This window comes from Verticillium nonalfalfae (genome assembly GCF_003724135.2).
Source record: "Verticillium nonalfalfae strain VnAa140/NRRL 66861 chromosome Unknown scaffold_84, whole genome shotgun sequence".
Lineage (NCBI taxonomy): Eukaryota > Fungi > Ascomycota > Sordariomycetes > Glomerellales > Plectosphaerellaceae > Verticillium > Verticillium nonalfalfae.
In genome coordinates, this window is record NW_021167309.1 from 1 (window position 1) to 18,690 (window position 18,690).

The 18,690-nt window shown below is 58.7% G+C and overlaps 4 protein-coding genes and 1 non-coding gene across 5 annotated transcripts; 1 reads left to right on the forward strand and 4 right to left on the reverse strand.

Annotated features, from left to right (window-relative positions):
- Nucleotides 1-1,985: 1,985 nt before the first annotated feature.
- D7B24_008912 (uncharacterized protein) lies at nucleotides 1,986-3,506 on the reverse strand (the record flags this gene model as incomplete). Its single annotated transcript, XM_028642994.1, has 2 exons — nucleotides 1,986-3,163; nucleotides 3,329-3,506. The coding sequence occupies 2 exons, from the start codon at nucleotides 3,504-3,506 to the stop codon at nucleotides 1,986-1,988; spliced, it is 1,356 nt and encodes a 451-aa protein (XP_028493294.1).
- Nucleotides 3,507-4,300: 794 nt separating this feature from the next.
- D7B24_008913 (uncharacterized protein) lies at nucleotides 4,301-7,907 on the reverse strand (the record flags this gene model as incomplete). The annotated part of the gene is made up of 2 exons (XM_028642995.1): nucleotides 4,301-4,832; nucleotides 4,894-7,907. 2 exons carry the CDS (start codon nucleotides 7,905-7,907, stop codon nucleotides 4,301-4,303), a joined length of 3,546 nt encoding a protein of 1,181 aa, XP_028493295.1.
- A 1,310-nt stretch (nucleotides 7,908-9,217) lies between these two features.
- Nucleotides 9,218-9,310, reverse strand: D7B24_008914. Its single transcript has one exon. It is a non-coding gene; the product is annotated as a tRNA-Ala (tRNA).
- Nucleotides 9,311-11,240: 1,930 nt separating this feature from the next.
- Nucleotides 11,241-13,241, forward strand: PLB1 (Lysophospholipase 1; the record flags this gene model as incomplete). Its single annotated transcript, XM_028642996.1, has 1 exon — nucleotides 11,241-13,241. The coding sequence occupies one exon, from the start codon at nucleotides 11,241-11,243 to the stop codon at nucleotides 13,239-13,241; it is 2,001 nt and encodes a 666-aa protein (XP_028493296.1).
- Nucleotides 13,242-13,743: 502 nt separating this feature from the next.
- On the reverse strand, nucleotides 13,744-15,714 carry D7B24_008916 (uncharacterized protein; the record flags this gene model as incomplete). Its single annotated transcript, XM_028642997.1, has 3 exons — nucleotides 13,744-14,338; nucleotides 14,395-14,996; nucleotides 15,079-15,714. 3 exons carry the CDS (start codon nucleotides 15,712-15,714, stop codon nucleotides 13,744-13,746), a joined length of 1,833 nt encoding a protein of 610 aa, XP_028493297.1.
- Nucleotides 15,715-18,690: the final 2,976 nt, after the last annotated feature.

The window sequence follows — 18,690 nt, forward strand, 5'->3', positions numbered from 1 at the left end:
GGGTCTGTTTACGCCCGGTGCTTGGCCAGACAGAGTTGCCCCGTCCGGGCAAGCAATGTACCTTAAGGTAAGCTCTTCTGTTGCCTGGGGGCGGGTGGGGGGTGGGCTGGCAGAAGGAGCTGGCAGAAGGAGCAGGACGGACGAGGAAGTTACAGTGGCATTCAGGGCCCTAGAGTGAGAACGATCACTCCTGTCTCTGGTGACAACCCAGCACCTAACCACCTCCGTCCGTGCTATGGAGAGGATTTAGTGTCCTCCTGTTGCCCCTCCACGATCACCGTAGCGGCGGTTCTGGACCATGACGAACCCCACCCCAGAGACACGCATCGCCACCTGATCGAGTGGGAATCGACGGCCGCCGTACACAGCTGCCCTGAGGGCACCTGTCGACGCCCCTGGAGCTTGCTCAACCCAAAGTGCTGAGTACATGAATGTATGCGCCATCCGTCGGTAGGGAACGCAGAGTAAAAGCATAACCTGGGGCTAACGTGGCCAGATGCTGTGCACTCGAGGACCAGACAGCGCTCGCTCTGAGGATCACTGGCAATCCCTGTGAGCAATTTCGATCAGACTCTCGAGCCTTGCGCAACGAAGATCAGAATGCCCCCCTGGACTGTGACCTCTGGGCGCTCGTGCACCATCGCAGGTCAGCGATGATCGTCGCCCCCCGCCCCACCGAGACGAACGGGAGTAACATGTGCCGGGTGGTGGTGGTGGCAGAAAAAAAACAGCCAAGACTACAGTCGCCAACAGCATCATTCCTTCGCATACTGTTCGCCAGGCTCCCCGAAGGGGGGGGGGGGGGGGGTCGGGCTCCCGAGTCCGCACTGGGAGGTGGTACTGCAGATCAAGGGTCAGGGTTTTCGGGGTCCATCCACACCTATCGACAGCTTCTGCCCAGCCAAACTCCTGCCGATCACGGACGAGAAACACGCGACGGGCGGGCGAAATGCGACCTGTTGTTGACCAGGCGATACACCTTGACACGCCGAAGCAAACCATTGCCTGCGATCAGGAACCACCAAGGACCCAGAGGAGGGCCTTTCGAGTGACTATTGATCCAAGACTTCTGAATGATGTCAGCGGGAGACGAACCAGCAACCAGGAACCAGTTGGGCAGAGCGGTGAATGAGGCTGTCAGCGAGCTGGATGGAGCTTGGCGACCAGGGCCAAATGGGATTGTCCCCTTTGCCAATGATCGAGCAACGGGTTCCCCATCCGTGGGCCAGCGGAGACTCGCTGCGAGACACTTGGCACAAGAGACCCTTCCAGATCGAATTTCGCGCCGGGGAACGGTTCAGCGCGACCCCCCCAGGCACCCAAGAGGGCCAAGTCCTGCAGGTCTTTCGTCTGGGGGGCGGCCACCCATCGCAGATCACCTGCCGTCTTGGGCCCTGAACCCCCCCTCCCCTTGCTCGTCTCTGCCGTTCTACGTCATGGCCTGACTACGAAAACCACTAGCACTGCCAACCCGTCTGACACGACCGATGGGTAGAGCAGCACGACTGTCTGGCGAAGCCGCCGGGGGTCCCGCTTCTTCAGCACACGCTGGCGATCATGACATTTGCGCGCTCCGACGTTCTGGCAAAACAGTACGGCTCGATGGGACATACGGGCCCTGACCGATCCAGCCTCGTCGAAACGACAATGTTACCACCAGCCGGGCCGTGCACCACCAGCACACCACCACGTTGCAGCGAGCAACGGCGAGTGCCACCAGCGGCGGGGGAGATCGTCAAGTGGCGACATCGTCAGCACCGAGGCAGCTGTCGTCCCACAGCGCTCCTCTGCACTACCAGAAAGAGACGAGCCCGCCGATCACGCAGCAGCCGAGCTGCAGAGGCAAGAAACCCCTTACACTTACAGTAAGGGGCCTAGGATCGTCATCAATGGACCCTTAAAGCCCGCAAACCCTGGAGCACAGCAGCAGTTTCTTCACGAGATGATTCAACAAACTCTTTTCATATTACTCATCCGTAATGTACTCATCGAGAATTGTCCTTCATCAATCCACACGTCCAGCATGTCCACCACTCTCGTTCCATCCTCGTCCCACAGAAGGAGCACTGCCAAGTCTGGGGTCTGCTCTTCACCGAAGGGTTTGCAGGCGTCGCCGCAGGCAGCACACTTTTGGCCTTAGCCTTGGCCTTGGAGGGCGGACTGTCAGTCAGGTCTATTGTCGGTATGGATGCCGACGTGGATTTTGTCGACGTTGACGCCGATGCTGTTGCTAATGACAGTGGTGTTGTGCGTCTTTTCTCCTCGTTAGGCGTCCACAATGTTCGCGACACGTCTTCTCCCCGTTGTGTACCGCAGGCATCACAGGCGAGGAACGTGGCCGGATTGTGCAAGGTACACAGGCCGCATGTCCATCCCTTCTGCGTAGTCAGCGACTGATCAGTAGGTGCCCGGGATGATGAAGCCAGGGGTTGCAGCGCCGATCCTGAGGTTGGCGGTCGCGTTTCTGGCGCAGGGACAGGCGGCGGCGGCGGCCCGCCATGATTTGGCACAACGGCACCTCCTTGGCTGCCCTCGGGATGTTGGGCACTTGGGGGCACGTAGTAATTGCCGTACTTTTGCTTCTCCTCCTCTTGCACGAGCTCCCACAGCGCCTGCGCGATGGCGGCCTCGTTCGCCGCGTCCTCCTCAGCCTGCGTGCGGAACCCGTTCCTCGTTGCCGTCTCCGAGATTGCTTGAATTTCCCGCTCGTCGTGGCTCACGTTGCCACAACCCTGCAGCGTCGTATTGCGCCGCTCCGCCGCCCCGGCGATCGTCCTTCGTATATCCTGCCCGGGCCTCGGCGCAGCTCCACCGAGCCTCTGCCCCGCGGCGGCGACCGTCCCTGCCCCTCTGGCGCGTCGCCTCTCTGCCGCTGCGCGGGCCAGCCGCCGCGCCTCGTGCACGGGCTTCTGCCCGCCGCCGCCGAGGCGGTGACCCTCAGACAGGAACCCCTCGCCCGTGTACCCCTTCATGACGAGTCCCATGTGCTCGTCGCGCAGCTGGTTCCAGAGCGCGTGAAACTTGCCATCGTGGGGGCCGTGGACGATGTGCGACAGCTCGTGGAGCATCGTGTCGACGACCTGCTCGATGGAGACAAACTGCGCGCGGTCGCCCGGACGGCGGAGGCGCAGCAGGATCCTCTGCCCGCGGTTGACGTTGAGGCCTGGGCGTTTCGTCGTCAGTGCTCGCCTTTCTTTTCTCACATCGTGCCCCTCCTCTTGTCTCTGTCGTCGCACGCCTTGCTGCTTTCCTTTTTTTCCAATATGCCCCCAGTATATATATTGAGGAGGAAAAAAAGAAAAAAAGGAAAAAAAACACAGGCGCCTACCTAGGAGGTTGTGCTGTTCGGGATAAAACTCGGCGAGCTCGCCCACCCGCCAGCGCCGCGCCCGCATGATGGGCTTGACGAGCGACGCGACCTTTTTCAGCGTCGTGAGGGCCTCGCCGGCCCGTGGCAAGTCGGCCAGGTGCGAGTACGCCTGGACGAGGGCGTCATGTTCCGGCATGCTGGGTGGTGGTGACGCTTCCTCGTTTATGGATGCGCAGATGCGGGCAGAGTCGGGTTTCCGTACTCGTTGGCAGCGATGAAGAGGCCCGTCCTGGTCAAATGAAGCAAAAGAATAAATAAAAAAATGGCGGGGCCCGTCAGAGCAGAAATTTGGCTTGCTTCACTCTTGAATTGCTGCCGAACACAGTCATCGACCCTCGTCAAGAAGAGACTGTCCTCCCCTCTGCCGGGCCTCCCATGGGAAAGAAAGGTAGGCGGGTAGGTGGGTAGGTCAGGTGAGTGGCAGAGCGAAGCCTCTGGAAGACTGCCAATGTCAGCACCCGAGGAGAATGACAGCGGTGCGCGCATGCCCCCTGTGAGCACGCGTCAGGCTGTACCTGCCTGATATGAGGTCGTCGGGAAGGTGTACGTACGTTGCCGCGCCACTGGTCCACGGTCCAAGGTCAAGCGGGCCAGATCCGAGACCAACGGAGAGGCCGGTGACTAAGCAGCCAGGCGTGCGTGCAGTGGCTTGAATCAGGCGACGAGCGGGCGACTGTTACACGACACCATTGAGTGAGAGCATGTCTTTTCCTGACGAGATCTTGATCTCTTATTATGCAGAGAGACCAATCACCAAGTTGGAGCCACCTTGTTTGTCCGTAGGCCCCAGTCTCCATATCCGTAAAACCCATGACGCCAAAAATTCAAACCCTCCCAGCCCGTATCAACCAAAAAAAATAAACGCCTCAATTGTCCCCAGTTTCATGCATCATGGCAATCGCTTCCATCCCTCGTAGCACCTCGAACCCCTCACCAGGCCCTGGCCAGAGGGCTTCCAATCTTGGGGGCAAACTGTAAGCTCTTCCTGCGAGCAGCCATCAACCTCCTCACAACATTGTCATCCTTCTCCCGGTCGAGGATGCCGTGGCCCATCTCGCTGTAGGCGTTGGGCTTGGGGGGACACGTCTTCATGCCCATCGGCTCGCTCAGGGGCGAGTCATCCGATGAGCTGAGAGTGGCCGTGGGCGTGCCGGGGGTCAAGTCTGCGGCGTACCTGGCCAGCGCGTCCGGTGCCGGCGTCTGCGGCACCGGCGTCAGAAGCGTCTGCCACTCCTGATCGTCGTCCTCAACGAGGTCCGATGGCGAGTGCTCCCAGGCCGTGCTTTCGCGCCTGTTCATGGGCGTGTTGGGTGCCGTCTGGGCGTCGCGGCTGCCCTTGGTCGGGCTGGTGACCATCATGCTCTTGCGGCGACGGGCACCACCGCGGGACGACGACGACGACGACGATGATGTGTCAATGTTGTAGGGAGCCTCGTCGAGCCATTCATTCTCTCGCTCGCAGCTTCACATAGTGTTAGCTTGAATCGGTGGGTCACTGCTCTACGGGGGGGGGGGCAACGTACTCGAGAACCCAGCTGACGCCGACACACTGGACGACGCCTTTAGCTTGGCGGACCTTCTCCAGGGTGCGCTGACCGCCATCCTTGTAGACAACGTGAGTGATGCCAATTTTGGAGCTGTCAGGGCCGGCGCTGTCAGGGTTCCAGTCCCAGTTCTTGACACTGCGCGCACCCATCTGCGCGAGGAGCTCGACGAAGATGCCGCTAGCGTCATCGCCCTCACTGGTGTGCACATCCACGAAGACGACGGCTCCGCTGAGAAGTGCGGGGTCAACGTCCCGGCGCGGCGTCCGCGCCGGGGTACCCAGGGTCGACCAGATGTCAGACTTGGTCGGTGTGACAGGAGCAGACTGCAGGGGCTCCTCCTGCTCTACATCGTGCTTCGGCTCCAGAGCAGGCCTGTTGTTCTTCATGGGAGAGTAGGAGATGACGGTCGCGCTCCTTGTCAGGCCTTGCGTGGGCCTGCTGACGGGAAGGCGCGAAATGCTGGCGGCACGCTTCTTCTTGGGGCGCGGCGTCGAGTCGTCAGCCGCCTTCAGCGGCACCTTGGAGACCGTGTGGAACTCGCGGGTGAGGGTGCGGAGCGGCGTCGTCGGAGGGATGGAAAGGCCGTCGTTCATGGCCGGGTCGACAGGCATCTCATTCTCGTCGCCGTACTCCTGACTGGCCTCGGACAGGCTGTCGTCCAGCGCGAGAATGCCCGCCATCTCTTCCACCTGACTAGGCTCCAGCAAAGACATCTCGTCTGCTTCAGCGGCAAGCTGCATGTCTTCTTGAGTGATCATCATGTCGTCAAACTCGGGGTCATCCAGCTCCGCCATGATCTCATCTTCAATGGCAGCCTCAACCTGCTGTTGGAGGTCAAACTCGGCGCGAATGGTCATCTCGTCCTCGAAAAAAGTGCTCTTGGCGGGAGAGTCGTCAATGCGGACAGAAGCCGCGGGAGACTGCGCCAGCTTCTTCGGGCTTTCCACTGTCGCCTTCGGGGCTGACGGCCGCGTCTGCTTCGCGGGACTGGCAGCGGACCAAGCGCTGAGCTGCTGCGCGAGAGGAGTGAAGCCAAGCTTGTTGGAGGACTGGCCCATGCTGCGACGGGACGACAAAGCAGGAGTGGGCGTAGCCGGGACAGCGCGGGTAGGTGAACTCTGTCCCTCACCACTGTGCGCAATCTCGTCGTCCGAGTCTGAGTCCATATCGTCGTAGGGCGTAGTATCTTTCTCCCGAAGGGCAAACACGCCCATGGGCGGGGCAGGAGCGTCCACGGGACCCTCAGTGTCGTCAGCAATAGCTGAGACTGGCGGCTCGTTTTCCTGGTACTCGACCTCGAGTTCCTCGGTCATGATGGAATCTCCATCCTCATCGGTCACTTCGTCTGCGGCGACGTCTTCGTCGGGAGTGAGTTCATCGACGATCTGCGAGACCGCCTGAGCGCTGCTGTTGGCCTCTGCTTCGCGGACCTCGTCCTCGAGATTTTCATGCAGAATGGCCAGGTTGTCCTTGAGGGCGGGGTCGGCGTAGCGGGGAAGAACGGCAGACAGCCTGCCGGGGAAGTTGAGAGTACTCGGTTCTTGGAGGAGGATCTGGTCAGCCACCTGGTCCATGGCATCGTCGCCCTGCTCTTCGAACATGAGCTTTTCGGAGGATGACATGGCAGACGGGAGGGCTGCCGGGGATGCCATGTAGAAAGCCTTGGTCCGGGCCGACTGTGTCGCTTGAGAGGACGTCTCTGCCTCTGCGGAGGCACCAGGAACCTTGCGCGTGGACGCAAGCGGCGACTCGACGACGTTCTGAAGCCTGGGTGTAGCGTGGGTCTTGAACGGGATCACGGGGCGCTTGGCTGGCGACTGAAGCAGGGAAGCCTTGAACGGTGAGCGAGAGGTCTCGGCGGTGCTGCGGTTGTGAGTGGGGAGATTAAGGCTCTTGACAGCCGACTGCGATCGCTTGGCTGGGGAGTTCAGGAGCGACGCCTTGAAGGGGGTGGTTTCGCCATTGGTGGAGGGCTTCATGGCAGACGCCGGCCGCAGGATCGTCACGCCATCGGCACGCTTGGCTGGCGACTTCATGGTGTTGTCTCTGCTGGGTGATGTCGGGGGCCGCTTCGCCGGGCTGCTCAAGGTGATCTCGGGTGTTTCTCCCTCATCGTCGGCAACGTCTCCGGCGGGCTCGGTCTCCCTGGGCCTAGGCTCGAGCTTCTTGAATGAGCCGAGCGCGCTGGAAGGAGGCTTCACCGGGCTCTTCATCAAGGCCTTCACGGGTGTTTGGCAGAGCTCATCTTCCGAGTCGTCTCGGGAGTGGGGCATCTGTGTCACCTTCTTAGGGCTAAGGGGTGCCTTTGTCTCCTTGGTCTCCTTGGCCGCAGCAGTCGCCGCCGTCTTGGGCGTCGGCCTCGCCGCTTTGGGCACAGGCGGTTTGCGAACAGGCCTGCCGCGCAGACCGGGTGTTTTCTTGCCCTCGTCCGGATTGACATTCTCTTTCTCGGGCTCTTCGAATGTGACCTTCTTCCTGACGACCGGCTTCGCAGCCGTCACTGTGGCAGCACGTGTGCGTGTCGTCCTCTTGGGCGGCTCGGACGCAGCCGGGGCATCTTCTTGTGTCGCAAGCCTTCTCGGCCGGCCGGGCCCGCGGGTTGCCTTGAGGGCCGTCTCTTTGGTGGGCTCCGGTTTGGGCACGTCAGCGGCGGCCTTGCGTGCAGCAGCCCTGGCACGCGTTGCCCGTCCAGGGGCACTTGATGATGTCGCTTCTTCTTCTTCGCCAGGCTCTTCGGCAGCCTTTTTGGGACGACCACGGGCCCTGGTGGCGCGTGCGGGGGCTTCTGTCGAAGAGGCCTCGTTGTGGTCTTCTTCGTCCTCGTCAGAGCGGGTTTTCCTCTTGGACGACGCTGTTGCTCTTGTGGCGGCGGGCGCTGCCTTGGCTTTGGCAGCGGCGGTCATAATCTTGGTCGTCTTGGGCCCAGCATCGCTAGCTTTTGCGGCGGCGCGGGCGCGTGTCATCCGCTTGGGTGGTGATTGGGGGTCCATGCTGCCTCGAGTTGGCGGGGAGTACTCTGGGTGGGTTGGGATGGTTTCTTGGGGGGGAGGGGGTATAGATGTCGAGGTTTGCTGATGGGTTAGTAACTAGTGATTGGGGTTATCGAAAGGTGGTCGAGTGTGTCTTTTCACATGGTGATGTGGTTCAGCAGGTTGGGAGCCAGGAGCAGGCCTCCAGAGAGCAGCTTGGGGTTTTTGTTGATAGTGTGGTCAGCGTGTTTCCTGTTGCCGGGTCAACATGGATGGGTCCACCAGAGCTCCGCGTGACCAATGGGGGCCATGACATCAGGGCACCCCGCTTGGACTTCGGATCCTGGCCGTCAACAGATGCCAACCCCGCTGGCAGCTGTCGGCTCATTTCTCTCCTTCACTGCTGACGGCGAGGTGAAGACTGACCGTTGTTGTGAACAAATCTGAGATTGAGTAGTGACTTGGAAAGAAAATTATATAGCCATTAATATAATAAAAGCATGTAAATTACTTATAGAGTATTGTGTTAAATGAAGTAAAAGGATAAATCCCATTACTCAGTGTAATCCTATGTTAGTGAAAGAGTTATGTAAACGGTAAACAAAATAGCAGGTTTGAAATCTCATTTCCCTAACACAGTCCGTCCACATTCACATCTCTTTGCATACGGAGAGATTATCAAGTACAACATGCTGCTGATGTATGACAACAGCCATGTATCCGACTGCCTGCGACTGTCGTATGGGGGGGCTGTTCGATTCGTATCGTGTCTGCCCAGGCCAGCTTTCCTTATGGCTGGCCTTTTTTTTTCTTGACCGCGAATAGCTGCTTACCATTTGAGCATTGAAGCGTGAAGCGGGCTAGGATGAACGTTCTTGGCCTGGTGTCGGAGCAATCGTCAACGGTCGAGCGATGATTGTCATATCGAAACCAACAGTTCCCATTTACGTATGGCAATGCTTCTGAAATGCCGGTGGATGGCAGTAATTACCATGATGTCAATGAAATTCGCAAAGACTATGGAAGGACCAGTGATTCGGCTCGGACGGACACAAGATGCAATGTTGTATCTTGAACCACGCATCACTTCACACTCGTCACAAGGTGCACAGAGACAATACTGTCGACCACCCATATTCATCACGACATCGCCATCAGCAGCGGATCTCCCATTTCACTGGGTAAAGTGGCGAATGCTTGAGAGGTTGTGACAGAGATAGGTCACCCACTCAGCACCGCTCTAGCCAAAGGGCAGTCAAAAAAAGACGAGGCCCACCTAGAACACGCACTGATCGTGATCCAGAGCATGAGGCGCAAATCGCAAAAAGAAGTGGACACGCCGGGAATTGAACCCGGGACCTTCAGCAGTTTAGTATTGATCAGATCAATGCTAAGCAGATGTCATACCCCTAGACCACACGCCCGTTTGTTGTTGCAGAGTGTAGTCTTCTCCCAGCCCATATTCTCCACAACAAACCTTCTGTTTCGATCACGTTGCGCCAGACTTTCAGCAGGCTCAATGTCGCGGCTTCTTGCGTCCAACACTCATGACGTCCACGAAGACCACCCGCCGTCGAGGAATGCCACGAGAAACCCAGTTTCAAACCCTAGAGCCGTGGATGAATGGGGCTCCATGATTCGCACACGGCCAACTAATTACATGCTCTCTAAACAGAGGCGTGCCAATTGCCCATCACATGTCGCAATGGCATCAGAAACGGCGACCCAAGCAAAGCAACAAGGAATTCGGACTACAGACACCGATTGCCTCCCAGTTGTGTGGAGTCACGCGATCTCTCGAACGATCAAGCCAATGAATGATGGGACACCCTCCCAGCGAGATTCGCGAGGGCCTCACGACGCGAACTCCTCGATAGTGCGGCCGCGAAACCCGAAGGACGCACGCACGACCGCCAGCATACGCGTCCCTGTCTCTCCCACCCCCTGTCTTCCCCTTCGCGCTCGGGACTTTTTAACGCCCCGTTCCCCTGCAAACCCCCATTTCGCCAGGCAGAATGTCAGCGACAGGGCTGATTTCGGCGGCCGTGAGTGACATGAAGACCGACGGGGGAAACCCTTCGAGCCAAGACGGCAGCTTCGTGCCAGAGAGGCGGCGCGCCCTGTGAGGATGGATCTAGGGCGAGACAGAGTTTGGCGCCAGCTTCTTTCTTCTCTGCCCACCCTTCCTGCTAGGGGAATGGATGCCCTATTTGCTCACTGTCCAGCGCTTTCGCAGGGTGGGAGACGGCTCTCGACAGCTCCCGCCTGCTCACTCACAGTTGGATGCTCTGGTGCCACGCCACGATGTTTTCGTCACCGAGTCTTCGTTAGTCCTTGATGGTCCGTCCAAACACATCGCCGTGTTGGCCCCTCCTCGTCTTGGCCAATGCTGTTGGCTGTTGCATGAAGTCCAAGTCCAACCCATAAGCACCGCCATTGCACTACAGCGTTTAGCACCGAATCATCGTCATCGGAGCTCATTGTACAACACATTCCGCGTATTGGCCATGTACCGCTTGCCTGTTGCGGCAACAACTTTCTCACTACATGTACGACAAGGCGATTCTTCACCCACCCGCACAACGCCAAGCAGGACGTGCTGGCAGCCTCAGCCCACCAGCTAGCCCCTTGCAAACTCACAGCATGCGCAGAGGACCGTTGACCGTCTGACTGAGCTGTCAAAATAGCACCACAGATGGATTGCTGACAGGCGGTACTGCGCCAGCTCCTTCAGAGCGTACAACATCCGTCTCACACTGATCCGTCGTCTCACGTCTCACCGCAGCATGAGCAGAACCCTGTCGCAATCATGCACATCGCATTCGTTCCGATCCGGTGTTTTTCGTACAAGCCGCTCGCTCTTCTCGCATTTCAGCCCCCCCCCCCCCTAGTCCCGTTTCCTGGGCACCCTCCCCCCACCCTGGCCGAGGATCCCGAACTGAACGCAGCCTGAACGAGCTTAGGCCCGGGTGGCCTCCTCAGGCTGCGTCATACGCGAGACTGCGGCTCCCTCTCTGTGCTTGAGCTGCTGGTGGATCTTCAGGGGATCGCCGTTTGGCGTTGGCCTGTCCGTTCTGCATCTATCAATCTCGATGCCCCAAGAAGGCAAACCTTTAATTCCCTTCCATCGCCGTGTCCTCGCTTCCCTTCGTTTCGCGGAGCTGCTTTTTCACTTCTTCTGGTTCATCCAAGGCGCGTCTCGACACCCACAGCCACGCGCTGTTAGCTTCTCTTCGAGCTGAAGTTTGTCGTTCATCTGCCGCTCAGTGTTTATTGTTCTCTTTCTCTCTCGTCCTTCCTACAAGCCCTTTCCTAACATTGGCACCCAATTGATAACCCAAACTTTTGCTGGATATGGCCAAACTCTCGCACTCGTTGTTATGGCTCGCCGCCTCCATCGCCCATCCCGCAGCGGCGCTCCCCGGCGATGTGAGCGCTGTGGACGCGGTCGCGGCTAAGCGCTCAGAAGGGTTGTCTGTTCTGTCCGTCGACATTCGCGCACTCCCCGATTCGCCGAGCGGTCATTATGAGCCCAAGGTCGTCGACTGCCCCTCGACGCGGCCCTCGATCCGTCTGGCCGACCGCCTCTCAGACCGAGAGGCCGAGTGGCTTCCCCGTCGCCGGAACAACACCATTGACCCCATGCGCGAGCTCCTCACCCGCGCCAACATCCCCGACTTTGACGCAGGCGCCTACATTGATCGCGTGCGTGACAACGCCACGGCGCTGCCCAACATCGCCATTGCCGTGTCTGGCGGCGGCTACCGTGCTCTCATGAACGGAGCCGGCTTCCTCTCGGCTGCCGATTCTCGTAACCCTGGCGCATCCGACAACGGTACCGGCGCCATCGGCGGCCTGCTTCAATCCGCCACCTACCTTGCCGGCCTCTCCGGCGGAGGCTGGCTCGTCGGCTCCATCTTCGCCAACAACTTCTCCACCGTCCCTGATCTGCAGCAAGGGTCCGATGGCTCCTCCGTCTGGCGCTTCGACCGTTCCATCTTCCGTGGGCCCGAGGAGTCCGGCATCTCCATCCTCAACACGGCCGACTACTGGTCGACCGTCGTCGGCGATGTCGCCCGCAAGGGTGCTGGCTGGGACACATCCATCACCGACTTTTGGGGCCGCGCACTCTCCTATCAGCTCATCAACGCCACGGACGGCGGCCCGGCCTACACCTTCTCCTCCATTGCCGACACGGAGCAGTTCGAGAACGCCGACACGCCGTTCCCCATCCTGGTCGCGGACGGCCGTGCCCCCGGCGAGCGCATCATCTCCCTCAATGCCACCGTCTACGAGTTCAACCCCTTTGAGCTCGGCAGCTTTGACCCCACGACCTACGGCTTTGCGCCGCTGCGCTATCTGGCCTCCAACTTCTCCAACGGTGAAATCGCCCGCGACGGCGAGTGCGTCCGCGGTTTCGACCAGCTGGGCTTCGTCATGGGCACTTCATCCTCTCTCTTCAACGCCTTTATCCTGCAGAATGTTACCGGTGTCGCCGAGAGTGCGGACATTCCCAAGTTCCTCATCGAGGCCGTGACCAACGTTCTCGATCGCCTCGACGCCGACGAAAACGACATTGCCCAGTACGCGCCCAACCCGTTCTTCGGCTGGAACCCGACCAACGACTCGGCCAACCACGAGTCCGACCAGCTGTCCCTCGTCGACGGCGGAATGGACCTTCAGAACATCCCGCTGCACCCCCTGATCCAGCCCTTCCGCGCCGTCGACGTCATCTTCGCCGTCGACTCCTCGGCCGACACAACTTTCAACTGGCCCAACGGCACCGCCCTCCGCGCGACCTATGACCGCGCCGGCACCGCCATCGGCAACGGCACCCTCTTCCCGCCCGTGCCGGATGCCGAGACGTTCGTCAACCAGCGTCTCAACCAGCGCCCCACCTTCTTCGGCTGCGACGCGAACAACTTTACCCTCGAGGACGGTCAGTCCTTGCCGCCGCTCATCGTCTACGTCCCCAACGCGCCCTACACCGCCCACAGCAACGTCTCGACCTTCAACCCGTCCTACCCGACCGCCCAGCGCGACGCCATTATCCGCAACGGCTTCAACGCCGCCACGCAGGGCAATGCTACGGTCGACAGCGAGTGGCCCGTCTGTGTTGCCTGTGCCGTCCTCAGCAGGAGCCTGCACCGCGGCAACGAGACTGTGCCAGAAGCGTGCACGCGCTGTTTCGAGCGGTACTGCTGGGACGGATCGACCGATTCGGCGAGCGTCAGCTCCTTCGAGCCAGGCTTCATTATCGGGTCCGATGAAAAGGAGGATGCTGCTGGCATTGTGCGCGCAAGCTTCTGGGGCGTGGGTGTGAGCATGGCTGTTGCGGCGCTGGTGATGTGGTAATCGAGGTGAGCTGCTATGATTAGTGACAGACAAGATACCTGTATGTGGACGCATCATGCTTGGTGCTGGAGAGGTTGAAGGAGTAAAATGGGACGATTGTGACGACTGCGTCTTCGCTGGATGGGCCGTGATCAAGCCTGCAGAGAATATGTGTTAATAGATAGCTTGCATGTCAGTTTCTCGTTGTAGAATGAGATGAGCAGAGTGGGTTGTTATTCCTCAGTAAGAGCAACAAGTTGGTATATCCCCTACAAAAACCCACCGACATTCGCCCGAGGCCTGCGCCATGCCCTTCTTCCTCCTTGATGCGAACGAATACCGTGCTCCTTCGCCGTCTGTCCTTCTGTCGTTTCACCCTGTCGTAAGAATGCCTCATCGTCTAGAAATCAAAACGTCGTGGTCATGTCGTCAAAAATCGCATTGCGGCCCAAGCGTGAGTCGTGAAGGGGAGTAGTCGTCCAAGGTATCCCTGTGAATCATCTGTACGAAGACTAATGACGTCTCATCGGATTGGACGATATGGGCCGTCGATTCTCATTTCTTTCACAGCTTCGGGCATCTGCCGCAACCACTCGGTCCAGCTGTCAACGTCGATGGGTTCATCGCCCACGCGAACGGACAGTACAAGTTGTTGACCTTCTGGCGCAAAAGGCAAGCTGTTGCGCTGCGGGCTGATGTTCATAGGCGCAACAAGGATCGATGCGAGTCTCGGATTACCCGCAATCTGAATGTGGAGAGGCGAAGGTGATGTCGTGACCAGGTCCTTGTCGCCGTTTCTGTCCTGAATGAACGTCGGATAGCTAGACACAAGCTTGGAGTGCAACTCGGCAGCTGTGAGCGGGTTCGGTACACGATGTGATGCTCGTGTCTTGAGTTGCTCCACCAATAATTTGGTGAAAGAGCACCGCTCAAGCTCATTGAAATGCTCCTCTGAGACGGCCGCAGCGATTAGTTCAAGAACACCCTGCTGGCGCACCATCTTAGAAGACGGATAATATGCAGCATCCATGAGAATAAGCGTATCACCGCAGGCTTCTTCCAAGACCTGCTGTATTCCACTCCAGCGGAGTGTCTCTGCCTTCTCCCTGTCCCTCGAGCTGTCTGGTATCAGCACAAGGTTGAATTCCAGCTGATTGTGCAGACTAGATCTCACCTGGCGAGAACCATTTCGCGGTTGTCATCAAGGTACGAATGTCCATTGTAGTAGACGATTTTGAGGACATCACGCTGGTCGCGCTCCTCTGAAAAATCAGTAATCTTCCGCGATAGCCACCTCCAAGGGCTTTTGCAGCTCTCTGAAGTGGACGGAATCGCCTGGATTTGAAACGTATATCGATAGTACTGATCGAAGACGTCGGCTAGTTCATTGACAGCCGAGCTAACATGGGGGTCGTGGTCGCCAGCCCAATGAAGCAACAATACTTGAGCACCTGCATAGCGACTGCGGTGAGGGTTGGACAAGATACGAGCAACATTTGTCTGCAAGTCGGTCTTGACTTCGATGCCTGTCAGACCTCCCGGCTTGTCGAGCCTGGGGCCGGATGGCAAGGGCGTTCGGATGCGCGACTCGCCCAATCGACCAGAGGGAGAGTCAATATCCATCTCTTGGTCGCCATACATTGACTTCAGGCTCTGGTCTTGAGGGCTCAATGGCCTCTGGCCGCCGGTGTGGCTCTTACCCTGCATACCGGGGAGCGAGTTCTTGAATTTTTCGACTGCGTCTTCCCAACTCATATTGTGATGACTGGGATGACACTTATCGTCATAAACAGTATCAGCAACAGCCGGCCGGCGCACGGGCAATGGATTATGTGAGGCCCTGTAGCCTCAGACTTACAGCAACGCGCCTGCGACGACAGTCGAGACAGGCGCCGAGTTTTCGAATGAGAGCAGCTTTCTCTCTCTGTTGGAAAGACAAAGGGCCGGTTCGCCTCCTGCTCGCGCGAATCCGGTTAGACATGTCGGCTCCATCCTTAATGTGGAAGATGGAGGTAAGGTTAGGAGAGGTGTCGGCACTGTACGATGTGTTGTTTGTCTCTGTTGACATCTCGGTGCCAGCAGATGCCATGGTGGCCGTGGTGGCCGTAGTGGACACGGACGAATTGGTGTCCTTCCTCATCGGCGGTGAGGCCGGATTGGGGTTCAACGTCTGGTGGTTGGGTGAGGTGACTGAAGGGAGCTGCTGTTGCGGTTGCTGTTGTTGCGGTTGCGGTTGTTGCTGCTGCTGCTGCTGCTGTTGAAGCTGTTGCTCTTGTTGGAGCTGCTGTTGCTGGAGCTGGTGTTGCTGCTGCTGCAGTTGAGGATCCATGTCGACCATGGCATGGTCTTCTTCCTGTGGTTGCGGCATCTGCTCACTTGACAGCTGGGGGCTGGGTGAGTGTTGTTGTTGGTACGGCACGGAGGTTGCGCGGGCGGGCTCGTCCGAGGGGCTTGTCTTGGGGGGTGCCTCGAGCAGGCTGGGAGCCGGATGCATGTTGATCAGAATAAGACGCGAGGGCCCATGATCGAATGAAAGTGAAAGTGTGAGTGATAAAGTGCCGCGCGGGCGGTACAAGTATCGATGGGGCGGGTAACGATAGGGTGTGTTGTGCTTTGTTTTTAACCTTTGCGCCCCACCGAGCTTCACCGACCGCGGAGATGGATCTGAGGCGTGGATGTAGACGTGAACGGCGAGGGGAAGCGACCTTGGAAGGCGGAACTAGAAAACGAAGAGGGGCAGGAGGGGGGAACGCGACTCGCGTATGACCAAGTGGGCGTATGCGCGTAGGCTCGAGCTCTGTACACTCGACACTGGCGAGTACTGCAGGTGGCTGTGAGGGATGCTGGTCGAGATTCGAGGTGCGCGAGTTTTGTCTCCTTCGTAGACGTGAGACGGGGAATTCCAGGTGAGAGGCGAAGGTGAAAGGTGAGAGGTGACGGCCGGGTTAAGGCTTCAAACCGGAGAGAAATGTACTTGACATGCGTCTGCCTGCTTGGGAAGGAGGGGACGTTGCAGCAAACCAACGATTGGGCTTGCAATTGCTATTGTTATTGCTATTGCACACTCGAACTTGACTTGAGTGACTTGCGCACCCGCACCCGCACCTGCACTCGCATCGCACCGCACCTTCCCTTGCTTCCTTCCCTACTGCACCTCACCTCACCCACAAGCACGCAGCGGCGGCCGACCGAGGCCAGACGGGACGAATGGAGGGCAGGCGCCATTGACCGACAGCCGCGAACCCTGGCGATGGGCAGGTGCGTGCTAGGGTGTGCGGGTGGGGGAGAGAGGGGACGTGCTCCAGCCATCTGGCTCGTGCATGCGCACCGAGGGGTACGACACCGAACACAGCACTTGGTCATGGCAGGGGCCCACCGAGGACCGGAGGGTAGCAGCAGAGGACAACTGGTCTTGCCGAATCTCTGTACGCCCTCGTGAGTTCCACGGCCTTCGGGTGCTGTGCCTACTTTCTTCCTGCCTTGCCTGTGACTGTCCAATATTGCACCTTGATCGCGGGCTTCTTCTCCCTTTCTCACGCCATTGTCGTTGAATCTGCTCCTTGGGCTTGGTATAGAAGAGCCGACGGATCGCAAGGCGGGCGTTCGAGACTCGGCCGGATCGCCCTGATGGTTGCACACAACAATCGTTTCACGGCGCGCTTGTCCCGGCTCGAAGAATTAAATGCAATTTACAAGCAGGGCAAGTGCAGGGCGGCGCGGGATGACATCGGCAACAATGGCGGAGAGGACCCGTCCTACAAGGCACCCCGCGATGCACCTTGGCCACACACACACACACACATGCATACATACACGTACGGCGGCCTGGAATAAGATCTTATCTCGAACACGACATTGACCTGGCTTCGCCGACAGCTCGCCGCCCGTTGATCGGAGAAGATTCCCGGCAAGGACTCAACGGTCCGATGTCTCTTTTCTGATGGATGCGCCATGGTGGAAGCAGACCACGTCGCAAGCCTCCGTGCAGGGCTTCGCATCTCGACAAGGCGAAGAACCTGGCAACCCGATGTCACTGCCTGGCCATACAGCCAAGTCCCTAGGAGCGAGTCTTCAGAGCGATTTCGCGATCCTGTCAAGTTGGGCAGCTTCGCTTCCCAGAGGCACCGATTACAACATACCCTCGGTCAACTCGGGAAGTCCAGCCAGACACCATCCACTCATGGCCACCAGGCTCCAATCTACTAGCCCAGACTGGTAGCCGGCCGTAGTCTCCCCGCGTTGGCTGAGCATGTCTCACGCCAGCAGCAGACGGCAAGCCTGACAGTGTCGAGAGAAACGCGGCGCCCACTTGTAGGCCGATCGTCGACCATGACGGGCGGCCAAGCTTGTGGTGTCGATGGCCACCAGGACCGAGGCTTTTCTGCACCTCTTGCAGCGATATTAAAACATGCGACAAGTTGGCAACCTACATCAATAGTAATGCGCCGGCTCATGGCGGGCAATGTCGATTGCGTGGACCGCTCTCGATGAATAAGTCATTCGCGACACCATTTCCGAGAAACACAAAGTTTCTAACGGGTCTGACCATCTGTTAGGCATGTGCCCAGTTTGATGCATGACGGGATGACCCAAACGGTTTTACCAGCCACCCACGTCGTTTCTCGAAGACCGAATCCCGCACTTTAGACTACCTGACCTGACCAGGTACCCCGTCCGGTCGGGTTGTTGCCCATGTGCACACCAGGGCCATCACCCACCCGCTTCCTGGCAGGCATAACTTAGCACCCTGTCAAAAGCTTCACCACAAGTGGCCGTTCGGTCTCCTAGGTTCAGTGCCTGGTCTCCAAACCTGGACTGTCTGGCTCTTTCTTCTGCCGACTCATCGCTTCAGCTTCCATGATGCCGAGCTTGGCCCACGACACCCCTGCTTTCGACACCCGCTGACTGAATGCTCGGCCTCCTCATTGGCATGTCGTGCCGGAAGCGTCACCGGATAATCTACCTCATTCCCCCACTCAAGTGAACCAGCGCAATGTGCTTCTGTACAAAATCCCTCTCTCGGTCCAGATCTTCCTCTGCCACCACCACCACCACCATCAGGGAACAGCCGTGGTTGTGGCGGGCATATGCACGACAGACCTGCGCCTACCGGTTTCCTCGTTGGGCGGATGGCCGGATCGGATGGAGCGCACACCGGGTGACACAGGCCACCTCACATACCAGGTCACGGGTGCCTACTGCTTTGTACTTTGGGCCTCACACCTTGAAATTACAATGTCAGCACATACGACTCTTAATGGTCATCGCACCACCTGGAGCCTGACCGAGCCACGCCATGACTGGCTGTCTCGTCTCACCGAGGTCTGATGTCGTGGCGACCGCAAGCGCCCCCGTCACAACAAGCTCCCATTATCCGGCGCAGCGGGGTCTTGTTCCGTCGCTCGCATCACCCACCTCACTCATTCCTTCAACGGCTTCAGTCGGCGTCCTCGGTCACGCCTGATACGGC